Source organism: Spermophilus citellus (assembly GCF_964194105.1).
Source record: "Spermophilus citellus genome assembly, chromosome: 16".
NCBI lineage: Eukaryota > Metazoa > Chordata > Mammalia > Rodentia > Sciuridae > Spermophilus > Spermophilus citellus.
Window position 1 is genome coordinate 51,009,666 of NC_138196.1, and position 26,905 is coordinate 51,036,570.

The following is a 26,905-nucleotide window of genomic DNA, read 5'->3' on the forward strand; positions in this document are numbered from 1 at the left end:
GAAGGAAGATAGAAAATATAGTATGGAATTAGTGATTCTAAAAGTTTGAAAGTTCTCCTGTGACACTTCTGGAAATTTATTTGTAGGTGCAATAAAATCCACTCAAAATCTGCTGTGCCAAGATTAACAGGAAATCCAGTTTCTTGGCCATATCCTAGAGCACCCCTTAAACTCCTTCTCCCCTTTTATGTATTCCACTATTAAGTTCAGAAGTCACCAGGGGCTCCCTTAGGAGTGAAGGTGTGGCAAGGGACAGTTCTGCTGCCTCACTTTTTTCTGGGCTGGAACAGGATATTCAGAACATACATTTTAAGGTCAGACAGTGCCTCAGGAGTCACCAGAGATGGATGACAAAAGAAGATTCTGCAGAGTCACTAAGCTGCCAGGTCAGGAGGTTGAACTGTTATCAAAGAAGTCTAGAGAGACTCTGTATCCAGTGACTGCCTAGGTAACAGGGAATCTCCAAGGAGGGTGGATCTCCTTTAACCCAGTGCTTGTCCCAGTTGAGACTGCTCCATCCAAATCCATCTGAGCAGGAGAATGGCTCTTTGATTGCCAACACCCCACCCCATGCTTTGCACTCAAGAAGTGTTATCTTCAGCAAAGAAGTGGAGTGCAGGAAAGGCTTGGACCTGAGGATCTCATCCAAAGTTATATGCCCAATATAAAGTCCCTCCCTACCCAGGGTCTGTGCAGATTCTTTCACCAGTCACAGGAGATCTCAGGGTTAGTCTCTTTATACTCCTTCTGAGTCCTTCCTATTCAAGAGTACTTGGCTCAGGGTTAGACTCTAATTAACCCATCATCCTAAGGAGCATCTGTGCTTCAGTAGGCTTAGAGAAGCTGACACCTGCACTAACCCTTGCAACTGCAAAATTGGACCAAGAGAAGAGGGAGATAGGATAGCAGTGAAAATAGAACCATGCTGGATGAACACATGGATTAAAAATTTGAAAGGGCAAGGACAATTTGGGAAACTGCAAGTAATTCTGGATGGCTGTATTCATTCAGTTAATCTTTTAACCATTTAATCTGAAAATATTTTGTTAATGCTTACTGAGTGTTAGGCACTAGAGAAGTATGAGAGAATGACTGGATATGAAGCAAGAGAAAAAAAGAGAGTGAGATTGGAATTTAACCAAAAATTTTAGTGGGGGCCTGTAACTCTGGACCATTGCTACTCAGACAACTGGAATATCTTTGGAGTGGGAATTGCAGGGTTGTAGGAGGTTCTAGGGAATTCTGAAGCATCTTGATTCTCATTTATTTGTTTGTCTTTTCTCCCAGAAACAAAACTTCTGGAGTGAAATTTGCTGATAGTAAAAATATTTTCCCACAAAATCCAAGGTGCCGATTTCCTTTCTATTCTGTATGTACAACTTCATCTCTTTATTTACTTTTTCAACAGCTTCTTGTTTGAAAATTCATATAATCCAGTCATTCTTCTGGACACGGAAAATTCCAAGATGAATGTGGTGGGGCTCCCCCATGTGATCAGATTCTGAGGTTTCAGGATAGTCAGGTATAAGCAGTGTCCTGAGAACGGTGTTCTGTGAGACTGAGGGTGAGTAAAGTCCTAATGGTCCATAAATAATGACACGATTCATTCTGTAGGGTAAAGAGGACTCCCACGTGGAGAGGTGAGGAAAGGGCACTGTGCGTGCAGAAGGAGGCTCATAAGCCAATGCACAAAGTTGTGAGAGTGACAGTGCTTGGGCACCAAGTGGCTCAGCAGGCTGGTATGAAGCATGGGAGAAGTGGTAAAAAATCAAGCTAGAGAGAGAAACTTCACCTAGTTGCGACGCATTCTGAAAGTCATGCTAATTTGAACTTCCTTCTAATAGGGGCATCTCCAGAACCTCAATCTTTGGTCTATAGTTTCACCCCCTCACCCTTCTTAAAACCCATCTTTGATTATATGCCTCTACTATTTTAAAAAAGTTCTTTCTAACTCCTCATTTTCCCACTGACTCATTTCTTTTTTTGGGGGGGGGCAGGGTACCCGGGATTGAATTTAGGGGACTTGGCCACATCCCCAGCCCTATTTTGCACTCCAGTGAGCCACATCCCCACCCCTTTTTTGTATTTTATTTAGAGAAAGGGTCTAACTGAGTAGCTTAGTGCCTCGTTTTTGCTGAGGCTGGTTTTGAACTCACAATCCTTCTCCCTCAGCCTCCTGAGCTGCTGGGATTACAGGCATGTGCCACTGTGCCTGCCCCACTGACTAATTTCTTTGGTGATATATTTAGGCTTTCCAACCACATGCTTTCATCCATTCTAAAGAAAAGGACATCTGCATCTAGTGCCTGAAGGGAGAGGCTGCAATGCTGGCTAGAGCAATTTACTAATAGAAATGGTGTTTAGTTGGAACTTTAAGAAATATGTGTAAAGGTAGAAGAGAAGACAGTGAGGAATAAGATATGAAGCCTAAGGTGGGCAAAGGTATGAAGGAGAGAGGTTTCTTAAGGAGTGTAAAGAGAACTAGAATAATTTAGTTTATTTAGATTTTTTTCAAAAGTGTGTTATGCAAAACCTGCAGAATGTTAGTAGTTATATGATTAGAAGGATTCTATAATCAAATTGGTATAGGAAATGTCTCAATAATAAAAAGCTAAGTAAATTTCTTTATTGCCAGGCATCTTAGCTTTCCAATATCCAGATATGTATTGTGTATTTCTGAGAGTGGAGGATAGTATACAGTATTTCCCATCTTATTTGGCAGGGAGCCCTTTTGCAGGATGCTAGTTTATAAGACTGGTGTTGCAAGACTACTGAGGAACAGGACTTGATGTCTGAGATGTATAGAACAACGGTGGGAGACCAGTTTGGAAAACTGGGTTGAGACAGGGTGATGGAAAGCTTTGAACACGTTTTATTCTAGCCAGATCCTGGTAGAATCTGTATTGGGAGTGGCTGACTAGAAGTTTATCCAGCCTATGAACCAGACTGTGAAAGAAGGTCCTGGGTTTCTGAAGAAGTGATGGAAGGTCTTAGGAGAAGGGGAGCCAGCAACTCAACATTGTGCTACTGACACCAGTTCATACCTGTGCCATCCAAGAAAAGCCTTCTCTGTGCTTTGTATCTCTTTTCTGTTGTGCTCTAAACCCTCGAGATCCTGGAGGTGCTCAGAGCATCAGGTGGCAGGTGGAAGAACAGGTGGAGTGAGGCTCCAGGAAAAGAGCCAACAAAGCTGCCTCCATCAGGAAAGTTTCCAGAGGCTGATGGGGCCCCAGCTGGGGAGGTGGCGAACTTTGCCTGGCAAGAGTTAGGGCTTGTTACAAATACCAAACTGGAGTTCTGTGACCATGAAGCCAGGCCACCCTTTGTACTAAAAGTGTCTGGAAAGCTCTGTCATAAATATAAAGTTTCATCCAAATGGCAGGATTTAAAAAGGAAAAAAGAGCATTGGGAGAAAAAGAAAGAATAACATCATCAGGTTTATTATGTTAATACCTTGCCAAGTCCAGGTTATCAAGCAAACCAGTAATATGCATCTCATGCTTTGCTTGCATGGTTGCTCCCAACCCCTTGAGAAATAGGACTAATTCTCTTAGGAGGACTGTTCCTTCTGTCATTCTAGCCATGGGGTTCTAGTGAATACTACCAACCACAGGAGACAAACATGGACACATATCCAAGGCTGAGCCAATCAGAGGCCTTTCTTGAGGTTCTAGAAATTGGGACTAGGAAAGAGAGATAGTCCCTTGTTGATGTAAGATGGTAGCCTCATAGATCCTGTGTGCTATGGTTTCAATGTGGTTTGTTTCCCAAAGCTTCATGTATTAGAAGCTTGGTCCCCAATGTAATGGTGTTAAGACGGCAGACCTTTAAAAGATGAGGCCCAGTGAAGGTCACGGGAGCTCCACCACCATGAATGGGTTCATGCCTTCTCATGGGAGTGAATCAGTTTTTGTGTAACTGAATTAATTCTCTTGGAACTGGGTTGTTGTAAAGCAAGGCCACTCCAGATGCTTAGCTCATTGTGCATGCTTTTAGCTCCCCTTTCACTCTTCCACCATGTTGTGACACAGGGGAGCTCTGGTCAGGTACTGGTGCCATACTGTTTGAACTTCTCAACAACTAGAATTGAAAGATAAATAACCTCTTTTCTTTAAAATTACCCAGCATCTGGTATTTTGTGATAGCAACATAAAATGTACTATAACAATGGGCAACCATGTTTCCAGCAGTACAAACTATAGATGCCAACACATACAGAGGAGTGGTAATATTTAAGCCCCTTATTCTAGCTCCTCCTGAGAGCTGAATAAACCCCTGATCTTTTCCCAGTTAGGTTATACAACAAATATTCACCCTTTTTGCCTAAATGATCTTATGTTTCTGTCACTTGAAATCAAATATTCACTAGATCAAAAAGATATTTCTCTAAGAAACACCTTGACCATCAGAAGCTAGCCTGTGGGTAGGTTATGTTATTCTACTGGGCATAAACAACCTCACAGAATACCAATCCCAGACAAGATTACCCTACCATGTAAAATTAAAGCATGATCACTTCATGATTTTGAAGGTCACTGTACCACCTTCCAAAACCATAAGTGCTCTTCTCTTGGCTAAGAGGTTGTAATTTCTCAAGAAATTACAACTTTATCCATGTTCTAATTTCTCTTCCTGCAATTACCCATCTGTAGCCCAACTAGGTTTTTTCAAGAAACTTCTTACTAAGATACCCCATAATGTGTCTCCCCGCTCAGTACAATGAGTGAAATCAAAATTGGTTGAATTACAGGTGTGTTCCTTAGTTGTCTATGTCTAGGGGCCATTAACTCTGTTAGAATAACCAGAGAGAGAGAGAGAGAGAGAGAGAGAGAGAGAGAGAGAGAGAGAGTTAGTTCATGCTCTTGTGAAGTCATTTCTTCCCCCAAAATTCTGGAAAAGACTTCACTTAAAAAATATTCAAAAGGTTGGAAGCTTGCAGAAGTGCCAAAAGAAGCCGTCTGAGTGCTGCATATTTTAATTCTTAAATGACTTAGAAGGTGTAGTGGTTTGGAGAGAAACATGGACATCCCCCCTCAGGATCTCAGGATCCAGGCACCTGTTTCTCATAGTGTTAGCATCTGAAGGTTCACAGCTGGGTTCCTCCTTCAGAATTTCTTCTGACCACAGTCTTGGTCACACACAGTCACACTTCCTCTCTGGGGCCACCTGCATCAGTGATGGGAGAGAGAGCAGTCCAGCTCTTTTGCCTAGGCTTGCACCAACTCTGGGCTCCTCCAGCTCCTGCGCTCCCTGAAGGGTGTGCCAAGGCCTCCCCTGCAAACTGCACTTGCACACGGTTCATCCTTATCATGACACAGTTTATTTTACTCCCTATAAATAAGATCATTTCTCTCAAATCTGCTGTAGGCAAATCTCCATCCCAGAGTCTATTTTCTGGGGCACTTACCTAAGATAAAAGAGTGTCGGGAGCTACTCTGGACAGGAGCTGTGTATGTGGCGAGCCAGCCATGGGCTGGGTGTGTATGCACTATGAGCACAGAAGTGGACTGGTCTGACATTGCCTCCCTGTTTGGGCTGGTGATATTATGTGTCCTTTTTGCTGGCTCTGCCTATGATCCCCACACAACACCTGGGATGGGCATGGCCTTCCAAAATGTCAGTCAATCTGCTGACAGCAAGATGTCAGGAAGCTAGACTCAATCCCCTGAAACCTGACCCCTTGCCTCATTTGAATGGCTTCTCCCCAGTAAAAGGGTTCAGCATGTGCTCCTTTCACTTTCTTGCCTGCCTTGGGTCAGAGAAACCACCACAGAACCCAAAGAAAAAGATATTTCTCTGTCTCTGTGTGATTATTTTGTGCCAGCCCAGTTCACCTGGAGTGACCCCGACTGGTTTAGTCCTGTGTTGGGACCAAAGAGAGTTGACATTGACTCTCCAGAAATTCTCATTCAAAACTGGAAAAGGTCCCTTATTGAAAAGCTTGAGATGGGTGCAATAGCGCATGCCTGTAATCCCAGCAACTTGCAAGGCTGAGGCAGGAGGATCACAAGTTCAAAGCCAATTGCAGCAATTTAGGGAGACCCTGTCTCAAAATAAAATACAAGAAAGGGCTGGGGATATGGTTCAGTGGTTAAGTGCCCCTGGGTTTAATTCTTGGTAGAAAGAAAGAAAGAAAGAAAGAAAGAAAGAAAGAAAGAAAGAAAGAAAGAAAGAAAGAAAGAAAGAAAGAAAGAAAAGTTTGAAGATTTCTGTCCAATGCACACATAGGATGGTTTGCTACACTGGTAGGGAGAAGTCAGAAAACAGAACCAGTGTCTTCCTTAAACAGGAAGATGGATCAATGTTAGAGGAATTATAAGAGCTGAGAGTGGCTTATATACAACCTACTGTACTCAGTAGCTAATGATCAGTTGATTGGCATGCTTTATTACCTTAGCATAGATGTACAGCCATGGATACAGTGTGATGGGGTTGTTCTCAGAAATCTGTCCTCAGGAAATATTGTCTTACAAACATCATAGAGTGTATTTATGCAAGCTGAGATGGCTATGACATCACTAGGCAATATAATATGATGGAACTATTGTTGTATATACATAGTTCATCATCGACTAAAATGTTGTGTGGGTCAGGAGTGTCTATGTTTATTGAAAAAAGTCAAGTGCTTCAAAACCTCTTTGTTATATGAGAGTCAACCTGGTGGGTTGGATATGAAATGATAAGCTATATTCCTCTATACAACTCGTTATCACTTAGCTAAATCTAAGTCATAAGTTCCAGGAGAGAATATGATTATAATGCCTGGTTTTACCAATTGCAACTCACAACTCCAGAACACCTCAATTCATTCAATTTAAATGCCTCTGCCATTCCTTCCATAGCATGGCTCCATCCTCTTCAGCATTCCTTCTAACTCCCAATAACCAGTTCACATCTCCCTCCCTACTTTCCCTCTTACTACTCATTGTGCCCTCTCTCTCTTTCCTCAAAATCCCACCCACCTTTGAAGTATCTGACTCTATTCTATGGAACATTGTGCTGTCTACATTCACCAAGGAGGATCACTTCCTACCCTAACTCCTCTGTTCCATTTTCTGTAACTTATCTCATCCTTTTATACAAAAGGGATAGGCATATGCAGCTTCTCAGTGAACACTATTTCTAAGTTAGTGTTCTTAAAGTTAAAACTTTCTTAAAGTTTCTTTATAAATACATAATTCACAAGGCATAAGCCACCTGTTTATACTATACAATTCAATGATTTTCAGTAAACTTACATAGTTGCACAGTCATTCCAATTTTAGAACATTTTCAATACCCTAAAAAGATCTCTTGAGCCTATTACAGTAACTCATCACACCTGTCCCTAGGCCCACTCAATCATCAATTTGTTTTGTTTCTATAGATTGCAAGAAATACACCTAGGTTTGAAGTATCTTTATATTCTAATGGTCACTGTCATTTATCAGGGTGTCCCCTTTACAAACAATCTATCACAATCTGAAAGGTATAATTTTCAGGTAAAACTTGGATACTGAGATTTATTTTAAACTCAAGGTTGACTCAGATTGGGTTTCCTTTTGCAAAATGAAAAACAGGAAGGCCTTGGAGTGATCAGATTACATGGTGGCACCAGAGACCATTCAAACAAGGCAAGTCACTGTGGCAAGTAAACAGGAGGTCAGACAAACATCCTTTTCTGCAATTCCCTTTTCTTGACCCCAAGGGACAAGGACTCCCCCTGAGAACAATTAAAGGCATCCTACAGAAGTTGAGAATGTTGCTTCCTGTGTGGGTCGAATACAAGTTAGGTTTACACCTTTTGTTAGTTTCCTCTGTATCCATTTAAACAAGTTATTCTTTGGGTATCTTAACCTCTTAAATATTAAAGCAACTTGATAAAAAAATTGCATTTGAAGTCAATTTAAATTGTGCCATTTGATCAACTATCCTATAAGTACACAAGAAAATCAGAGCAAAATTATTTCCTCCCCTGCTTTTCACAAATCAACAAATAATTTATAAAAATAATTTATTTAGAAATATTTTAATGAAGAACTATGAATTTTGATACAAAACATACAAAGTGTATTAAGAAAACAAGGATTTGTGATTTTTATCTTATGATGTAAAAATAAAACAGGATTATATTGGTTAAAAACAAATCTTATCTAAAATGCTATAAAACAAGTGTCTGAGGTGTTAGGCTGGCAAATAATGTGAAAGTAAAATCATTCCTTCATACGCTTAAATTCTACACTCTCAGAACCAGCAGTGCTGTGTTATTTATTCCAAGTTCATGTGAATTTAGTCCTGAGAATACTAATGTATTTAAATCAAAATGGGACAGCTTAGATGCTTCCTAACTTCCACAGACAAAAGAGCATTTCAAGTGCAGAAATTAGCATTATAACTTTGATTCTTTCCTACATTTGAATACCAGAACTATGAATATTCCAAAAAGCTTGTCACACCTATTTCTAATAACTAGACTCTTTCATTATAAAACAAGACTAGATTTTTTTGTTTTATTGTAAAACAAAAATAAAACTTAAAATAATACTCTTTCTAGATAGTTAGGGACTAACTCACATACAGCATATTATCTTATGGTGCAATAGTACATTCCATGTAAATATACTATACCATACTCATCATCAGTAACTTCTTATTTGTCATCATCATTTTCAAGATTGGGAATCAAAGAATCCCAGTAGGACCAAGTGATTTGACCAGCATCATCTCCTGAGTCTGTGACTAGGGAAGAAAATTCTTTGTTTTCCACAAAGCCAATCTCCTTACTGACTAACAGGAAGTAAGCCTTTCTATGCTATTTTTAAGTAATAGTATTGTTTCTACTCTCCTGGAGCAGAAACCCATGCATTGGAAAAATACAAGTAACTATTTCTTGCAATATTTATTTCATGAATTTTCCCAAACTCAATTGTAAGAGATTTCTTCCCGTTGGCTATGCAAATTTAAAGGGGTTTTTCACATTGAATAAAATTAATAGTGGTATACTCAAATACAAAGTTTTTCAACTGAAAAATTAATGTAACTAAGCTTTTCTAAACTTTTACTCTTTTGCAATTGAAATAGCCTTAAGCTCATTAAAACAAATATCTTTCAAAGTGTATCCAACATTAATTATTTCAAAACCACACAAAACTTTAACTTTCTTAAAAGTGAGGACTATTTTTAAATGATTTCAAGTTGTGATGGGTCTCAATAACCGACTGTGCCTTCATTTGTAGGGAAGGTGCTTATTAGGGGTTTATTTGGGTTAGATCAAGCAGCTCTCCACATGAGGCCTGAAACAGGGAAATACATTTCCATGGAAGAGCTAGAACTGTGATGTAACACCATCACCTGTACCAGATTACTTTCTAGTAAAACTTAAATTTACCATGGGACTTTTTAAATTGAAAAACTACCCTTTACATAATTTAATCTCTAAATAAACTTAATGCACTAAATTTCGGGATCCAAGCGCTACTTGCAATTTATGATGAAAGGCATTTATCCGTTCTCTCTGAACTGGCCAGTTCAAGATGCAGTGAGATTTAAACATTCCTCTTCGCAAACAGAGTGTATGGTTTAGTTTATAATCCGGAATCTCCTCAAGAAAAATCAATATAATGGAATCCAGATTTTGTTCAATTGCTTGCTGAACTGCATGGTGTACCTTGAATCTAAGCAAAATAATAAATAAATAAGTTAAATAATCAATATACAGTTTCGAACAGCCAAAAGTTCAACAATTGGAGATTGTTTCTGGAATCTGCTTCAATCTGCCACTAAAAATCAGGGTTCTTAAAAGTTTTATTTTCAAAATTCTTTGAGCTGTTAAGTAGTAATACTAGAAAGTTTAATTGAAAAACAAGTGCATATTTAAAATTTCACAATGTTTACCTACCTTTTGCATAATGGATCTTTTAATAGATGCTGTGTAATAACAAAAATAATTTTTCTGCTCCTTTTAATGCTATTAACAATTGCTTCAAGTCCAAGGACACCTGCCTCAAAGTCCCTTTCTTCCAGACAAAATTTGAGAGATTGGTCTTTTTCTTCCATTGAGGAGAAGTATTCCCAGACCCAACCTCTATCTCTATGGGCATGAATTATATATGCTGTATATTCAAACTTCTCTGATTGTCCATCTATTTCCTTGAAACCAAGAACTCGGTGTACTGAAACATTCCAATAAAACGATATCCTCCAACCCTCCAGGTGGATAAGTAGTACAACAATGATAAAAATCAATATCATGCTGGTACTGATCATGAACAGGAGTTCAAAGGGGGCACTGTCTTTGCAGGATGATGTATCAAAAAGCATCACTTGGAATCCATGATATTGAGGTGGAGTGTTGCAGAGGTAATGCCTTGATAGCTCAGAGATGTTAGTATGGGTCTGATTAATCCAGTTAACAAACCAGGCAATACTTTCACAGGTACAATCAAATGGGTTAAAGCTCATATCTAAATCACTCAGGTTCTTAAAAACTGGCCCAAACACATTCTTTTCAACTGATGTTATGAGGTTCTTCTGAAGGTTCAGGAACTTTAGAGACACCTGGTCATCAAAGACAGACGGTGGAAGTACATTTAAATTATTCAGTCCCAAATTGATGCTTTTGAGTTCAAATAAGTCCTTGAACATCTTGACTGGGATTTCATCAAAGCCATTAGACTCTAAATTCAGGATGTGGAGGTGAGAAAGACCTTTCAGAAAATGAACAGGACCACCAGGGTTTTCATGTTTCCACAGCCGTGCTAAATTGTTATGCTGCAAATCCAGAATTTCTAGCTTCTCAAGACCCTTCAGTAGTTCATCATTTATATTGGCTATGTTGTTGTTGCTTAGATCCAGAATGGTCAAGTTATGAAGAGGGCTGAAAGGTGAAGGGGAGTTCTCTAGATTTCTCAGGGCCACCCTCCGGAGCATAAGTCGTTGAAGGCTCGGAACAAGAGCAAAGGAGTTGCTAGTCAGTTGTAGGTATTTGTTGTAGGAAAGGTAGATTTCATAAATATTTTCTAGACCTCTCCATTCCTGGCCTGTGAGTTCTTGCCCGATTTCATTAAGGCCAAGGTCAAGCACCTGTAGGTGGCCCAACCAAGAGAAAGCACCACTCTCTATTTTTGAGATTTTGTTTTTGGTTAAGTTAAACAAGAGTAAAGGAGAATGAGCAAGTGATGAAAACGTTTCATTGGTTAGAGTTTGCAAACTTGTGAAAGAGTTGGATAGAATTAAGTATCTCAGATTTACCAATCCAGTGAACATATTGCTTTTGATGCCAGGAAGGTTGTTATCTTCCATATTAAGGTACTCCAAACATTTTAGCCACTGAAAGGAAAAGTCATCAATCTGGGGAAGCGAAGCAAAGGAAATACCTTGTTTAGTAAAAGATCGCTTCAAATTCAGGTATCTCACATTGGAAAGTCCATAAAAGGAGTGAGAAGACAAATGCTGTATATTATTGTACTCCAGGAAGAAATATTTCAGATGCAAAAGCCAAGCAAAGGAATTGTTACCCATCACATTTAAGTTGTTGTGGGAAAGATTGAGCATGGTGAGATTTGTCTGTTTGAGTCCAGAGAATGTCAGGTTGCTGGTTCTGTACAACTGGATGTTACTCAGAGAGAGATTCTGGATGCTCGTGCTTGATAATTCCAAACACAGCTTCTCTGTGAGACTGGGGCCCAGTTGGACATTGTTCAAGGAGAGGCCAAACAGTTTTCCAATTGCGTGAAAACATCCTGGAGAGAACTAAAGATGGAGAGGGGAAAAGGTTAATCACCACCACAATCTATGAATAGGCTCTAAGCTGGGCAAGGTGGCGCATGCCTGTAATCCCAGCAGATCAGGAGACTGAGGCAGGAGGATCATGCATTCAAAACCAGCTTCAGCAAAAGCGAGGCACTAAACAACTCAGCGAGACTCTGTCTCTAAATAAAATACAAAATAGGGCTGAGGATGTGGCTCAGTGGTTGATTGCCCCTGCGTTCAATCCCCTAAAAAAAAAAAAAGGCTCTGTGTGACCCTTGGAAAACTTAAATGTGGTTCTTTATTGGGTCTCCCTTCCCCTTTCACTACATTCCCTTGGGCAAGGCATCTCTCTCCATTCCTCAGAGCTTTTTCCTGACTCTGTCCCTGTACCATCCACTTGCTTCAGCCTCCCACCTCCCCAGGCCACTGGCCACTTCTCTTCAGTGTTCAGAGCTCAGTTTAGATGCCACTTCTTCAGGGGGTTGTCCCAGATCTCCTATTCGAGACTCGTGGTACTTTTTTTTTTTTACTTTATCCTACTGATACAACTGTAACTAATGAAATCTCTGTGAAGTCACCCCTGGGGCAGATCCTGCCTTTATCTTGGTGACAGCCTGTCAGTGAACGTTATGGAGGGAAATAACGGACAGCTTTTATCATGAAACAGCGACACACACTTTCCCTTCTGACCGCTGGGTTCCAGCTACCTTTCAGGTTTTCTACCCAGGTTTTCTCCTGACTTTATTTTACTATACTGTTTCTGACTCCCTTCTGCCTGCTCCCACTTCCTATCAGAAACCTTGTCTGTTTGGGGACTCAGTGCTGGGCCATGAGATGAGAAGGAGGGAGACAAGGGATCCAGAGAGGACTGTATGAGTCCCTGGCAGTTAAACCCACCAGGGGAGCCAGAGCAATCTGATTGCTAATGTGTTACTTGTGAGAGGTTTGGGTGATAGAGGAAAAACGTGAAAGAAAGCGTGCTTCCTCGAAAATGACAGAAATTAGAATGCAAAGCAGGAATGATTAAATTAAATGAATTATTAATTGTTAAATTCAATACGATACATCTACGTGGTAGCTTTATTTTGTCACCATTAAAATTAAATTTTTGAACAATTCTTAATTGCATGGGAGATGTGCAAGACATGACACTAACTTTAAAGAGCAGGAAGCATTCTTACCCTCAGGAGGCAATGTAGCACAGCTGGTGGGAACATGGGCTCTGGTCACAGTGCCAGGAACCCAGCTCTATAATCAGCTGGGTTCTGAAGGACCCTGGATATGTCACTTTTCCTTTCTTCATCTCAGTTTACTCTTGTGCAAAACGACCATCAGAGTAAGTTGATTAAAACAATTATATACATAAAATTTTAAAAATAATTTGTCATGTGCTTGGCACTCTGTTAGGTACTGTGTAAATTTTAGTTGTTGCTGTTTTTTTCTCATAATTATTTGGATAATAATGATGAATATACCCAAATGCTAAGTGCTTGTTTCTGATTATAGATTTCTGAGTGATTTTTATTAGCATTCATTTTTATTACCCCTTATTATTTATATATTTTATGTGATGATGACAATACATTTCAATTTAAAAAATGCTATTTAAAGAATAAAATGAGTGGCTTGCTCAAAATTATTTCCTTGTCATCTCAGGATAATTTTGAACAGTCTTTTCATTTGAAAAATAATATAGCTTTTGAGAAGCTGTTCTAGCTAAGAACTTCCAATCTTCCTTAGCCTGTAAAAGTATAAAATATGTGTAAAATACAGACATAGCTGTGTATGAAAATAGTTCAACTGAAATAGTTAAGTAGAATACTACATTAAAGGATATTATAAACACAGTGCAAGCTATCATTTCTTGAGCTCTTACTATACAACAGGCACTGTACTAAATTCTTTACTATGTGGTTCTATGAAGTACAGTTATTTTTATACCAATTTGAAAGCTGGGAGACTGAAGCAGAGAGAAATTGAATAACTTGCTTCCATTACATCACTAAAAGATTAAAGTCCACACAGAGGAACAGCTGGCTCAACTCTAAGACCTGTGCTCTTAGCCATTATACTATTGTATTTCTTTCAGGGATTTTGTGAGATAGAGAATATTATTTCCATTTTAAAGGTAAGGAAAATAATATCAGTAATTTTCTCAAGGTCAAAGAATAAAATGGCATGGGGATTTTAACCCAGTGCTGTTTGGTGGCAGAGCCTCATCTCCTAACCACTACCAAAACTCTGTCTTGACAATGGTACCAACATCCCTAAGCAATAAGTTTGCGGCATTTCTGGAAGATATTGTGAAGGTTACAAAATTTTTTTCCTCCAGAATTCTTTAGCGTCTTAGTGTGACACAGAAGAGATGATACTGATTAAAATATAGAATACAAAATAACTTTACTTTACTTCTTACCTCTTTAATTTGATTTGATGACAACTCTAATTTTTGTAAAGAAGAATTGCCAAGGAAATCAAATTCTTCACTTCTTAGAGCACGAATTTTATTATTTGATAATATAAGCTCTTGGAGATTTTCCAGTTGGAGTTGAGTTCCTAATTTTGTTGATGATAAACCATTATGAGACAGGTCTAATACGATCAAATTCTGAGCACAAAAGAAAAATAATACATATGTTAGAGTCTCACTTTTAAAAATAGCTCCTCTAAATTTAAGTCAATCTCAAAAATATCTCAATATCAAAATGTCACCTATTGTTTTATAGAGAACCAGTAATAGGAGTATAAACCACATTGGTGGTGATTAAAAACACCATTGTTGCAAGGATTTGTTTCTTCCTTTAAAGTCACTTTATTTATCTTACCAAAATAAAAGCTTATTTATTTATTATAGAAAAAAATCATAGTTTATTTACAATAAGTATTTATGATACAAGGAATATCCATGTGGCTTATCTAACATGCAGTCTTATGCATTAACCTTGAAAATAAATAACAGAAAAAGAATAACATTTACTTTAATAAACATGTGTAAAGCTTTGCCATCCATAAAATTCTAGAAAGATTTTTGTGCTGAGAAATATTTGAAGTTATATAAATTTGGGGTCATAACTAACACAGAAATATTAAATTTGTTTTTTCAGTATTGGGAGTATTTATCATTCTATCTTACTTTTGAACATGTTAACTTCAAACTCAGGTAAAAGGTAAAGAAAAACATAGTATCCATTAGGGAAAGAAATCTAATGTAATCCCCATTAAAGAGAATAAGGCTTTTATTTATGTTTTTAAAAGAAAAATAACATTTTTGTCAATAATTTCTTAAGTCAGATTTTGAAGTATTTGTGTCCAAAGACATTTCATCCACAAGAAAATTTAAGAAGGCACAAGAAAAGATTTAGAATAGCTAGTCAACAAATCACCTTATTAAGGTTTCTCAGCGTATTTAAATTTGTATGTTGCTCTTGGCCTCTAAGGAGGTAGTATGCTCCATTTTTTTTAATAAGGCATATGAAGAAAACAAAAAGACTAGAAAATGACTTTGTTTTAAGAAGACACTTAAAAATTGCTTCAGAAGTATAGATAAAAACACACATTAGTTCACAGATTTCAAATTCAAGAAAGGTGCTGAAAAGAAAGAAGTCGTAGCTATTGGAAACGTTGATCCTTTGAGGAGATTCCTTCAATAACAAGTAGATAATTTTTAGTGAACATTGTGTTTATCATTATATCAACTCACTAGCTTTTTTAAAGTCAGAATTTGGACCCAACATTTTTTTTTCATTACCTTAGATACTAAATCATCAGCTTTGTGAATTTATTTTCTGGGATCCTCATGAAACTATCCGATGTTTCTTTCCTATTAGATGACTCCTACTTTTTCTATCTCAGTCCATATTTTGGGAGTAAGCAAAAGAGGTAGATTTCTTTAAAATTAAGGTTGAAACTGATTTAAGATTATAATTTTGAAAACAGCTTCAAAACCAATGGCAAAATCTGCGTATGAGTCCCCCCAGTCCCAACTGGGTAAACCACATTCCTTACTCTTATCTTGATACTTAGACATGAAGTGTAAGGCCATGAATAAATGACTTGAAAACTTAACACTGGACAGCGTAACTTCACATTTCTGAGATAGAAATGGTCATTCCCACCTTACCTTCTGGTTTTTAAAAGGGTTGTTTTGAATTTTCTGGATTGAGTTGGACCTTAGATGGAGCTCCGTCAAGTTCAAGCAGAAGGCAAACGTTGTATCAGAAACGTGAGATAGCTCATTGTGTTGGAGGTTCAAAATTTTCAGCAACGGGAGATTTTGGCACAATTCTGGCTCGAATTTTGAAATGCTATTAAATCCTCCATCCAAGATGGTAAGTTGGCTATATCTTGTAAAGTTGGCAGGTGGCAATCTTCTGAGTTGGTTATGGGAAAGGTTCAATGTGGTTATGTTTACTGGGAGGTCATTGGGTATTTCAGTCAACTTTAGATGACTGCAGTCAGCTTCCTCATGTCTCACAGTGCATTTGTTGGTGGAAGATGTACACAGAATCCAATGGGGCCACAGTCCCCAGAAGAAGTAGATATGATAAGGTAAATGCAGCCTCATGATTCTGCCCAATTAAAGAAATATGAAAAAAACAATGGACAACATTATTAATACATGCTTTCACATGCATTGGTATATTCCTTGTAAAATACATAACCAAAACATGACTATGTATGATGTTATTTACCCACGACTTTTATGCTATATATTATACAAGTAGTATACCACACGGAAATAATTCAAATAGCACAGAAAGATGAAAAAGAGAAACATACCAACTCTTTTCTTGTCCTGTACCTCCACGCCAGTTGCAATCTTCAAAAGTAAGCTCTCTTGACAGTTTCTATTTTAAATTCTCATGATCCCCTTCATAAACTTATCCTTTTATCTTCGATGACGTTGAGCCTTTACTTCCCACTATAAAAACAGAGAACATAATCATACTCCTTCCTTATTCTGTTCACCATTTATCCTCAGTGATTGTTTACTTTATTTAATCTATTGTGTCATTTATAATTTTGAAGACTATATCTAAAATGATAAATCAGCCAACTTTAGTCAAAATCTTTATTTTAGTCAAAATTTTTATTTTAGTGAAATAAAAATTATTTTATTGACACAAAATAATTGTACCTATCTATAGGGTAAAACTGTGACATTTCAATACTCAGATCAGAGTAACTGGCATACCCATTACCTCAAACATTTATTATTTCTTTGTGTGGAACATATTCAAAATCCTTTTTACAAGCCATTTTGAAATATGCAACTACTTTATTGTCAATCACCATTATCCTACTGAGCTACATAGAAAGTCTGAAATTACTCCTGCTGTCCAGCTCCACCCTTGGACTTGCTAACCACCCTCTCTCCCTACTCCACTCCCTACCCTTTCCAGCCTCTGGCAACCAATGGTCTATAATTCCATGAAATCAACTGTTTTCGCTTTGACGTGAAAGTGAAAACATAAGGCATTTGTTTTTCTGTGTCCGACTTATTTCACTTAACGTAATGTCCTCCAGGCTCATAGAACATAATGAGCATCCATGGTTTTACTGACTTTAATTATGCACTTTTTTTCCCACTAAGAAATTTAATTACACTATTTCCTCATTCTCTTCCTAACTTTTCTTTAGTTTTAAATTTTAATGTTATATTTATAATCTTGAAGAGTATACCTAGAATTATATTTCTTATGCAACCAGCTTTACACAAAAATCTCCTGGGACATCATTTTGTGATACAAGAAATGCACACTCTTGTGTTTTCTCCACATTTCTTCCATCCTTACATTTCCTAAAACTGTCAGCTATACCATTGCTTGATATTGTCATAAGAAATGTTAGCATTCATCCTGAAAGTATGACTAAGCATGCAATACTTAGTCTAGATTAATTTGAAAAACCTAAAGTTAACAAATGTCGTTTACAACTATATAATTATATATTTATTGTAGCTTCAGTAAAACTCAGAGAAACATAAAGGTTAAGAGGACAGATCCTGGAGTTACCTCAACTGCATTCTGTTCTTGGGGCCTCTGCTTTGTAGCCTTTGGTAAATTAGTTCATTTCTCAGGTCTTAGTTTTCTCCTTCATAGGGTGTTATGAGGATTAAAGGAAGTAGTATAGCCTAAGAGTACTTGGCATAAAGCAGAAATTATAGTAATTTCTAATACTATTACATCAGTGTGATAATCTCATGATCTCTATATAGATAATTACGACTTTACAACTATGTTCTATTTGATAAAATTGTCACTTTATAGAGAAAGCTTACAAAAAAGACAGTATGTATCATGAGATTTTCACAACTAACCACTAAACAAGGAGGCAATAGTAGAGAGCACCAATATGGTCAACTCACTGAAATTCAAAGAACTTCAAGAATGGTGAAAAGGATTCCAAAAGCTTCTTATTAACTGGGCCTTGGATTAGGGGAAGAGTACACCATTGGCTGCCTTCATAGGTTGAGCAGCAACCAGCGTTCTCCCTGAACAATTTCAATCACTCTTCCTACAAGGAGATCCATGTCTTTCAAACTGGTCTGCTTTCAATTTCATGTTAAAGAATGAAAAAAACATCCTGGGTTGTGAGGCATCCATGGGTCACTTGGTATTTGCTAGTATAACATCAACAAAATCCAAAGGGCTTTGGAAGTTTTAATGATAATATTTATATAGTGAATAAATAATATTTCTCATGAAAAATTACATAACTACTTTTATATTTTTACTGGTGATTCTTATAAATGAAATAAATCCCATTTGATGTTTTAAATGGGTGCTTTAAGGAGCCTAAATTACCAATCACAGCTTTACACATAGAGATGAAAGGAAGTAAGATTTTAATTTATGGGATCTTTGCACTCAATACAGTTTTTAAAGAATAAATACTGCCCATAAATAAAACAGAAATGCAGAAGTGTACAGTGAGTTGAGTGCAAAAGATGTCACCTTATGCCTCTTAGCAGATGACCCTACAATGATGAAGGCAACATGGATTATTCCCCGTTTTAACTAACCAATTCTTCGGAATAATGTCTTCTTTAGTTCGCTGTTTGAAACTTGACTTCCTTAAAGTCTATCATTACCCCTGTTTAAGTCTTGTTAAAGTAAGCACTCATCTACCCTCTTAATCACATGCTGAATCACCAGTTTGAATAAATGGGTAAATGGATGGATGGATGGGTAGGTGGGTGGGTGGATGGATGGGTGGGTGGGTGGATGGGTGGAGGGGTAAGTGGGTGTGTGGATTGGATGGGTGGAGGGGTAAGTGGGTGTGTGGATGGATGGGTGGAGGGGTAAGTGGGTGTGTGGATGGATGGGTGGAGGGGTAAGTGGGTGGGTAGATGGATGGGTGGAGGGGTGGTTGGGTGGGTGAATGGATGGGTGGAGGGGAGGGTGGGAGGGTGGATGAATGGATGGGTGGAGGGGAGGGTGGGAGGGTGGGTGAATGGATGGGTGGAGGGGAGGGTGGGAGGGTGGATGGATGGGTAGAGGGGTGGTTGGGTGGGTGGGTGGATGGATGGGTGGGGGGGAGGGTGGGTGGGTGGATGGATGGGTGGAGAGGTGGACTGATGGATGGATGGATGGATACATATAGCTTGCTGCATGGCTGTCATCACAAACTCTATTGCACTGCACTCTTGGGTTGATGTCACTCTCTTATGGATTTAAGTATATTTTCTCTTGAAATATTTTTTTCTGACTGAAATACCTCCTTGAGAAGTTCTTCTACTGACACCTCTGTCTTGCTTTTGTTCCTTTTGTCTTCAGCGATTTTGATGTATAGGCTATATGAAGTTTTGATGCACAATTATAAAGGCATTATTTCACTGCCTTCCAGTGTCCAGGATGGTAAGAAGTCTGATGATGCCCATCTGATTTTCCTTCCTTAACATAAAGGACATCTTTATTGCATTTCTGTTTTTCACTATAAAATTTTTTTATTGTCTTTATCTTCAGTAATATAAAATTTCAAACTGTCTTTTCTTTAAAACATAGCTTATAAGCTCTACAGTATTTCAATGTGAAGTTTCATGTTTTCCTTAAACTTCTATAATTTCTTTTTTCTATTATTACTTGAATCATTTCCTTTCCTACTTTCCTATATTCTCTTCTTAGTAACTACATTTACTTAGACAATAACCCTCCTGTGTATCCTCTGCATACATAAATTTTATATTTCCTTTCTTTTTGTCTTTTGTTCTATGTGCCTAGACCTGAGCTCAGCTTTTGCACACCAGGATCAACACTGTGGGTTTTTTGTTTGTTTGTTTAGATTTTAGCAATTATATTTTAAATATATACAGAACAGCTCACAAATCACAAAAGTAAAAGCTGATGAATATTCACAAAATAAGCATGTCCATGTAATCAACACTTGGATCAAGAAAAAAAGGATTATGACACCCAAGAAGCCTCATGATCCTCTCCAGTCATCACCCCCTCCTTCCCCAAAGCAAGAACTTTGTTATTTCCTATACAAAAGTTCAGCTGCTGTGTAGTACATGTTAATGAGCTTAATGCATTATACTCATCTTTCCTTAGCCACAGTTTCACCCTCTGAAGTTTCAGTTACTTGTGGCAAACCACGATATAAAAATATCACAATGAGGAATGAGGAATTAAGACATTTTAGAGACTGAGCACACTAACATGACTTTTATTACAGAGTGGTGTTATAATTGTTCTGTTTTGTTATTAGCTATTTTTATTAGTCTCTTATTGTGCCTAAGTTATGTATTAAATTTTATCACAGGTATGTATGTATAGAAAAAACTATAGTATATAGACATCATTCTGAAGAAGTCATTAATTACAAGTGGGGGGGGAATACACACACACACACACACACACACACATATGTCTCATAGCACGTTGCCTTGATCATTCCATAGTCACTTGCTGAGAGGCACAGGGTGACATCTTTTTCATTCAGCTTACCAAGCTCTGCTACACTCTTGTCATATTTATGGGCAGCATTAATTCTTAAAAGAACACAAAGGTCCCATAATAATAGCATTTGTTCATTCTCATTGCTATTAGATATATCACAGTTAATTTTTTTGTCCATTGTATTGATATTGACATTTTAAAATCAAAATATACAGCACCATTCAATAACATTATAGGGACCATGCTTGTGTTATCATATATCTCCTCATTCATCCATCATCACTTCACAAACATGTACATTCTTAACTACAGTGTTTCTTGTTTATAGAGTTGTTCTTCAGATGTAGGATTCACATTTAATGAAATACACAAATATTCAGTGTATATCCTCTGAGTTCTGACGAATGCATACATCTGTGCAGTGCAAACCCTACAGTCTCCTCATTTATTTTATTTTATTTTTGTTCCCACTCTTACTTCCTAGAGGTAGGCACTGTTCTTTTTCCCACTATCCATTCGTTTTCTGCGTCTTACACACATCATATTCATTCTCTTTCGTATGTTTTCTTTCACTCAGCATATTAGTTTTCAAATTTATCCACATTTATTATTTCTGTAAGTCGTCTTCCTTTATCTATGAACATATTCCAAAAACCCCAGTGGTCATCTGATACCACAGATAATATCAAACTCTCTGGATGTCACATTTTTTCCTACACATACAAACCTATAATAAAGCATAGTTTACAAATTAGGCACTGTGAGAAACGAACAACAATAACTAACAATAAAATAGAACAATTATAACAATATACAGATGCTCCTTAACTTACAATGAGATTATATTCCAATAAACCCATTGTAAGTTGAAAATACTAAAAGTAAAAAGCACTTTTAAATACACGTATCTTACTGAACATCATAGCTTAGCAACACAGTACACTATAGAATATTGATTATTAACATGATTATGTGGCTGACTGGGAGCTGCAGCTTGCTGCTACTGCTCAGCATTTCAATAGATTATTGTATTATATAATGTTAACCCAGATGAGATCAAATTCAAAATTAATTAGTGTTAGAATCTGTAAACAAGTCAGGATGGCACCTGGCATTTTGCCAGAGAAATGTTAGGGTCTGTAAACAAGTTAAGATGGCGCCTGGCAAAATGCCAGAGGGAGTGGTTTATGAAGTAACGCCAGCGAGCCATTAAGTGTGGAGATTCCTTATTGGTTGACTACTGTATCTAGTTTATGTTAATTAAGATAAGCTGTGTGGAATGTATAAATACCTCTGTTGTCCTACAATAAACGGCTCCCACTCCCGCTGTATCAATGTACACAAGTTCTTCGTCACCTCCCCCCCCCCCTTGGTTATTTTGCTGCAGCCGGACTGCAGCAAATTAGTTTCTACTGAATGTGCATTGCTTTCATACCTTCATAAAGTAAAAAATGCTTTAAGCTGGGGACATTTAATAAATTTTTAAATAAAATTGCCAGTATTACTATTCTTGCATTTTGATATCATTAAGTAAAATCAAGTTTACTTGAAAATAAGCATTGTGATACTGTGACAGAAAATCTGATAACCAAGACAAGTATTAAGTCACTAATGGGTGAGTAGCCTATACACCATGGATACATGAGACAAAGTAATGATTCATGTCCCCGATGGTACTGAGTGAGATAGCATGAAATTTCATTATGCTACTCATTATGCTACTTGGTAAGAATTTAAAACTTTCAAATTATTTATTTCTAGAATTCTCCATTTAATGTTTTCAGACTACAGTTGGCCATGGATAATGGTAACTATAGAGAGAGAAATCGAAGATAAAGAGGAAGTACTATATATTTTTTTCTTTCACTTTTTTAATTGAGTAGCATACTTTATCCATGCTTATATAATAAGATGCCTGGATTGCTTAAAATTTCTCACCATTGTGAATAAAATTTGTCACAAACATTCTTGTACACATCTTCATAGACATATGTGTTCTGTATCTTTTGTATAAGTACTTAGAATTGGATGTTTGGGCCAATTGGTATGAACATTTGATACTATTACTCCTTTCATTTTATCTTCCTTGTGTCCTTGTGAGTATGTATCCATAGGTAACTAATTTTTAATTTGCATTTTCCTGCTGACTAATCACATCTAAAAATCCCCTTGTGCTTATTGTCCATATATACTATTGTACACGCAAAGATTATGTTCATTTATTAATTAGGTTGTTTTGCTTTTAGTATTGCTATCAACTTTTTTATATATCTGGATATCAGTCCTTTGTCAGATTCATATTTTCATGACATTTTCTTCCAGTTTGTGGCTTGCTTCCTTATTTTGTGAATGTCTTCTCAATTATGATGAAGTCGAATTTAACATTTTTTCTTCTATTTTTATTGCTTTCTGGGTCTTAAGCAACTCTTACTCCCAAATTTTTAAGATATTCTTCTTTAAAAAATTATGATTTTTGTCCAGGCATGGTGGCACTCGCCTATAACTGCAGCAGCTCAGAAAGCTGAAGCAGGAGGATCTCCAGTTCAAAGCCAATCTCAGCAAAACAAGGTACTAAGCAACTCAGTGAGACCCTGTCTCTAAATAAAATACAAAATAGGGCTGGGGATGTGGCTCAATGGTTGACTGTCCCTAAATTCAATCCCTGATACCACCCCCCCCCAAAAAAAAAGAAAATTACCATTTTAGCTTTCATGTGAAATTCTGTGATTTCTGATAAATTAATTTTCATGTATGGAGTGAAGCAGATGTCAGGTTCATTTTTTTTCATGTGTATATCCAGTTAGACGATAGTTTTAAAAAGACTTTTCCTTCTTGCTCCTGCATTGCTTCTGTGCCTTTCTTAAAAACCAAACACCTCAGTGTGGGTCTATTCCTGGGCTCTCGGCTCTCTTTTACTTTGTCAGTTTTTATGTCAACACCACACTGTTTCGATGACTAAAATCTTTTTTTTTTTTTTTTTTTTTTTGGTATTGGGAATTGAACCCAGGGGCACTTAAGCACTGAGCCATGTCCCAGCCCTTTTTTGTATTTTATTTAGAGACTTTAGAGACAGGCTCTCACTGAGTTGCTTAGCATGACTAAGTTGCAGAGGCTGGCTTTGAACTCGTGATCCTCCTGCCTCAGCCTCAGAGCTGCTGGGATTACAAGTATACACAGTGCATGGCTCATATAATTTTATAGTAAGTCTTGAAATCTGAAGTTTCAATCCTCTCATTTTGTTCTTCTTTTGTCAAATCACTACTTCCATCCTGTGGCTGATGAGAATTATCTAATATTATTTACTTGTTAATCATTCCTCCTCACTAGAATGTAAAGATATAGTAGAGGCTATGGTTGCTTTTATTCCATATAGTATTGCCTGTTCCTACAAGAATGCCTGGAACATAGTTGTTTCATATATAAACAAATACCTGTTAAATAAATAGCTTTCCAATGGGGATTTAGTCAGCTCAAGAAAACCACTCTTATCTTATTTTGGTGGGATGTATATCCAACATAGTACAGTCTGATATGATCAGCAACCTACTTTCACTTTGGAATATTTTTAAAAAATGGAATGCATCCTCAGAGTGTGAAATGAATCAATGGTAATAATATTTAAATTGATTTCCCAAAAGATCTAATTCATGAAACAAGAATAAATCCAGGTAAATTTCAGAGAATAAAATACTAATCAGTGACTAATTCTAGAAAAATAGAACTAGTCTGAGTATTTAGGAATTACACTAATAAGTTTTACTGATATTTTAGTATAGTTCTCAGGGGAAATAAATAGCTTTTATAAATGAATATCCCAGCCTTTCAAGCCTTTATAATACTGGCATTAAATATTTAAAGCTGCACATAATTTTTATATCCAAAGGTTTTGAAGAACATCATGACCTTGGGTACAAAGGATGCATGTTACCAATTTGTTCAGGGGCATGAAGAATGTGGGGCTGAAAGGATACATTCTGGAAATGAGGGACCCACTCCCCCCAGCTCACCTGTCTGAGATTCTCCCCAACATCTCCTCTCCTAGTACCATAAGGACTTACTACTTCTACCTACCTACTCAGAGGTACAGTCCTGCAATGTATTCTTCTTGTTCAGGAGACATTTATTCCTCTGGACCAGCTGTAGATAGAGATCAGAATTACCTAGAAGGACTATTGCATTTACAAAGTATGTCTCTAAATGATAAAGACCTTCCCAGATCTGAAAACACACTTCATCTGAAGGGAAACACTTACCAAGTGATAAGCAGGATACATGAAAATACATGGAAAGGATCTTGCAAAATTTCAGAATTGTGACCATTCACCAAAAAGTCCTGTAAGGAGAGAGATAATAGATTACTTCCAAAGGAAAGAGATCTGATTGGTATAAAACTCTTCATCAGTCACACAAACCACTAGAAAACAATACAAATAAACTTTCAAAATGTTAGGGGAAATTATCTTGAATCTAAATTTCATGACCAGCTGAACAATGAAAGAAAAGGAAGTGGTATTTTGAGATTGGCAAAGATTCACTAAGCTTATAACCATGTAATCTGCCGGGCACAGTGGCCATGAACTTGCTGGGCACAGACAGACATTTGCCATGAACCTGCTGGGCAGGTGGCACATGCCTGTAATCCCAGCAGTCGCTAGGGTGCTTGAGGCAGGAGGATCAAAAATTCAAAGCCTGTCTCAGCAATTTATTGAGGCCCTAAGCAACTGAGACCCTGTCTCTAAATAAAATACAAAAAAGGGCTGGGGATGTGCCTCAGGGGTTAAATACTCTTGAGTTTACTCCTCAGTACCAACAAAACAAAACAAAACCAAAAAACAAAAACATCCAGAAAACAAAATAGAATTATAACCATTCAACCTGAAGGAAAAATTATTGCAAGACACACTTTAATAAATCAGACAAAAATACAGCTTAAGGATGAGATGAGAGTGAATAACTAGTTGCTATTGAATGAGATCAAGAGAAACAAAAAAATGAAGGAAAGAAAGAAAAAAATTTCAAGGTGACTTGCAATTTTGGGAAGTTTTTTTAAGGTGCATAAAATTACTTTTCATTTTGATAGATGATAGTATTGCATTATGGTTAGGATCTGGAGTCTGGAGCCAGGATATGTGGAGTTAACTACGATTTACAGGTGAGTTGGTATGGTTTGGTTTGTAAACTTTACAATATTTTTTCTAAGTTGATACACAGGTACCTATATGCAGACACATACTAGCACATAGTCACAACTGTAAAGTTGGAATTGCCAGAACTTTAATACCACTGAAGGCTGCCTCTATTTTCACCTAAGTACCCCACAATTGCTGATGCTAATTTCTGATCTTTCTACACATCTGAACATCTTTCCAAATCTCATTTACCATTATTAAATAAAAGCCATCTATGTACTCCTAGGAACACCTGAAGAGTTTTTTTCTTTTTCAAGCTCATTATTGAAAAGGACCAGCTCCTGTCTCCTTTCCAGTCAACAAAACTGAGAAACGGAGAAAGTTTTCTAAATTCCTAGAATGTGATTGTTTTTTTAAAGTGTGACTTAAAAAAAAAAAAAAAAGCTATTGCAAAATGACTTCCATAGCTTCCTTAATGTGTATTTCCAGGTACAGAGTTACAGAGAAAGAATTTAAAAACATTTTTTTTAAATTGCTGCATAAAATGTTATATTATCTTAGATATTTTTTTGCTATTATTTGTATTCTGATTTATGACACAGTTCTGTCCATACCTGTCTCATCCCATTTCTTCCATTTTCCTTGTTGAATGGTTCTGACACGATTTCCAGCACCAAAGAAAGACTGATGAATGTTAAAATCAAAGTGAGTTCTGACTTTACTCAGCAAGAGAAATCCTGACCCCCCAAAAGAATTTAAAATATATACCTTCCCTTTGATGACGGCTGCCGGTTCCTTGTTTTTCATGAGTTCACATCCAGACGTTTTTCATCGGGGAAAAGTGCGTGGTGAGCTTACTGCCATCTCGAAAGTGAAACTGAAGTTAAATTAAAAAAAAAAAAAATACAACAAGGCGTTTGTATTTGGTGCATTCAAAAGAGGGCAAAGGTAGTGGAGGGCTGGAGGGGGGGCGGCGGGGACAACCAGGACAATCTCGGTGCAGTGTAAATTGCTTCTTAAAAACGTCTCATCTGAAAATATTCTGGTATCCTCTCCTGGATTTCATTGAAATGATCACGAATTTAACGATGGAGAAAGTTGAAAGGGTGGGAACCCGGGCTTCCTCTGGGCGGGGCTGGAACTGCA

General features: G+C 37.4%; 1 protein-coding gene across 2 annotated transcripts; it reads right to left on the reverse strand.

Moving 5' to 3' along the window:
• Positions 1–8,070: 8,070 nt before the first annotated feature.
• TLR3 (toll like receptor 3) lies at positions 8,071–26,705 on the reverse strand. 2 transcript variants are annotated; one of them, XM_081269577.1, is made up of 8 exons: positions 26,528–26,705; positions 24,884–24,963; positions 24,702–24,767; positions 16,510–16,651; positions 15,851–16,298; positions 14,147–14,338; positions 9,878–11,730; positions 8,071–9,653 (listed from the first exon to the last, which is right to left on the reverse strand). In XM_081269577.1, the coding sequence occupies exons 5-8, from the start codon at positions 16,292–16,294 to the stop codon at positions 9,425–9,427; spliced, it is 2,718 nt and encodes a 905-aa protein (XP_081125703.1). In that variant the 5' UTR covers positions 16,295–16,298; positions 16,510–16,651; positions 24,702–24,767; positions 24,884–24,963; positions 26,528–26,705; the 3' UTR covers positions 8,071–9,424. The 2 variants fall into 2 exon arrangements, with proteins under 2 accessions (XP_081125703.1, XP_081125704.1); XM_081269578.1 differs by lacking the exon at positions 26,528–26,705 and adding an exon at positions 26,374–26,445.
• Positions 26,706–26,905: the final 200 nt, after the last annotated feature.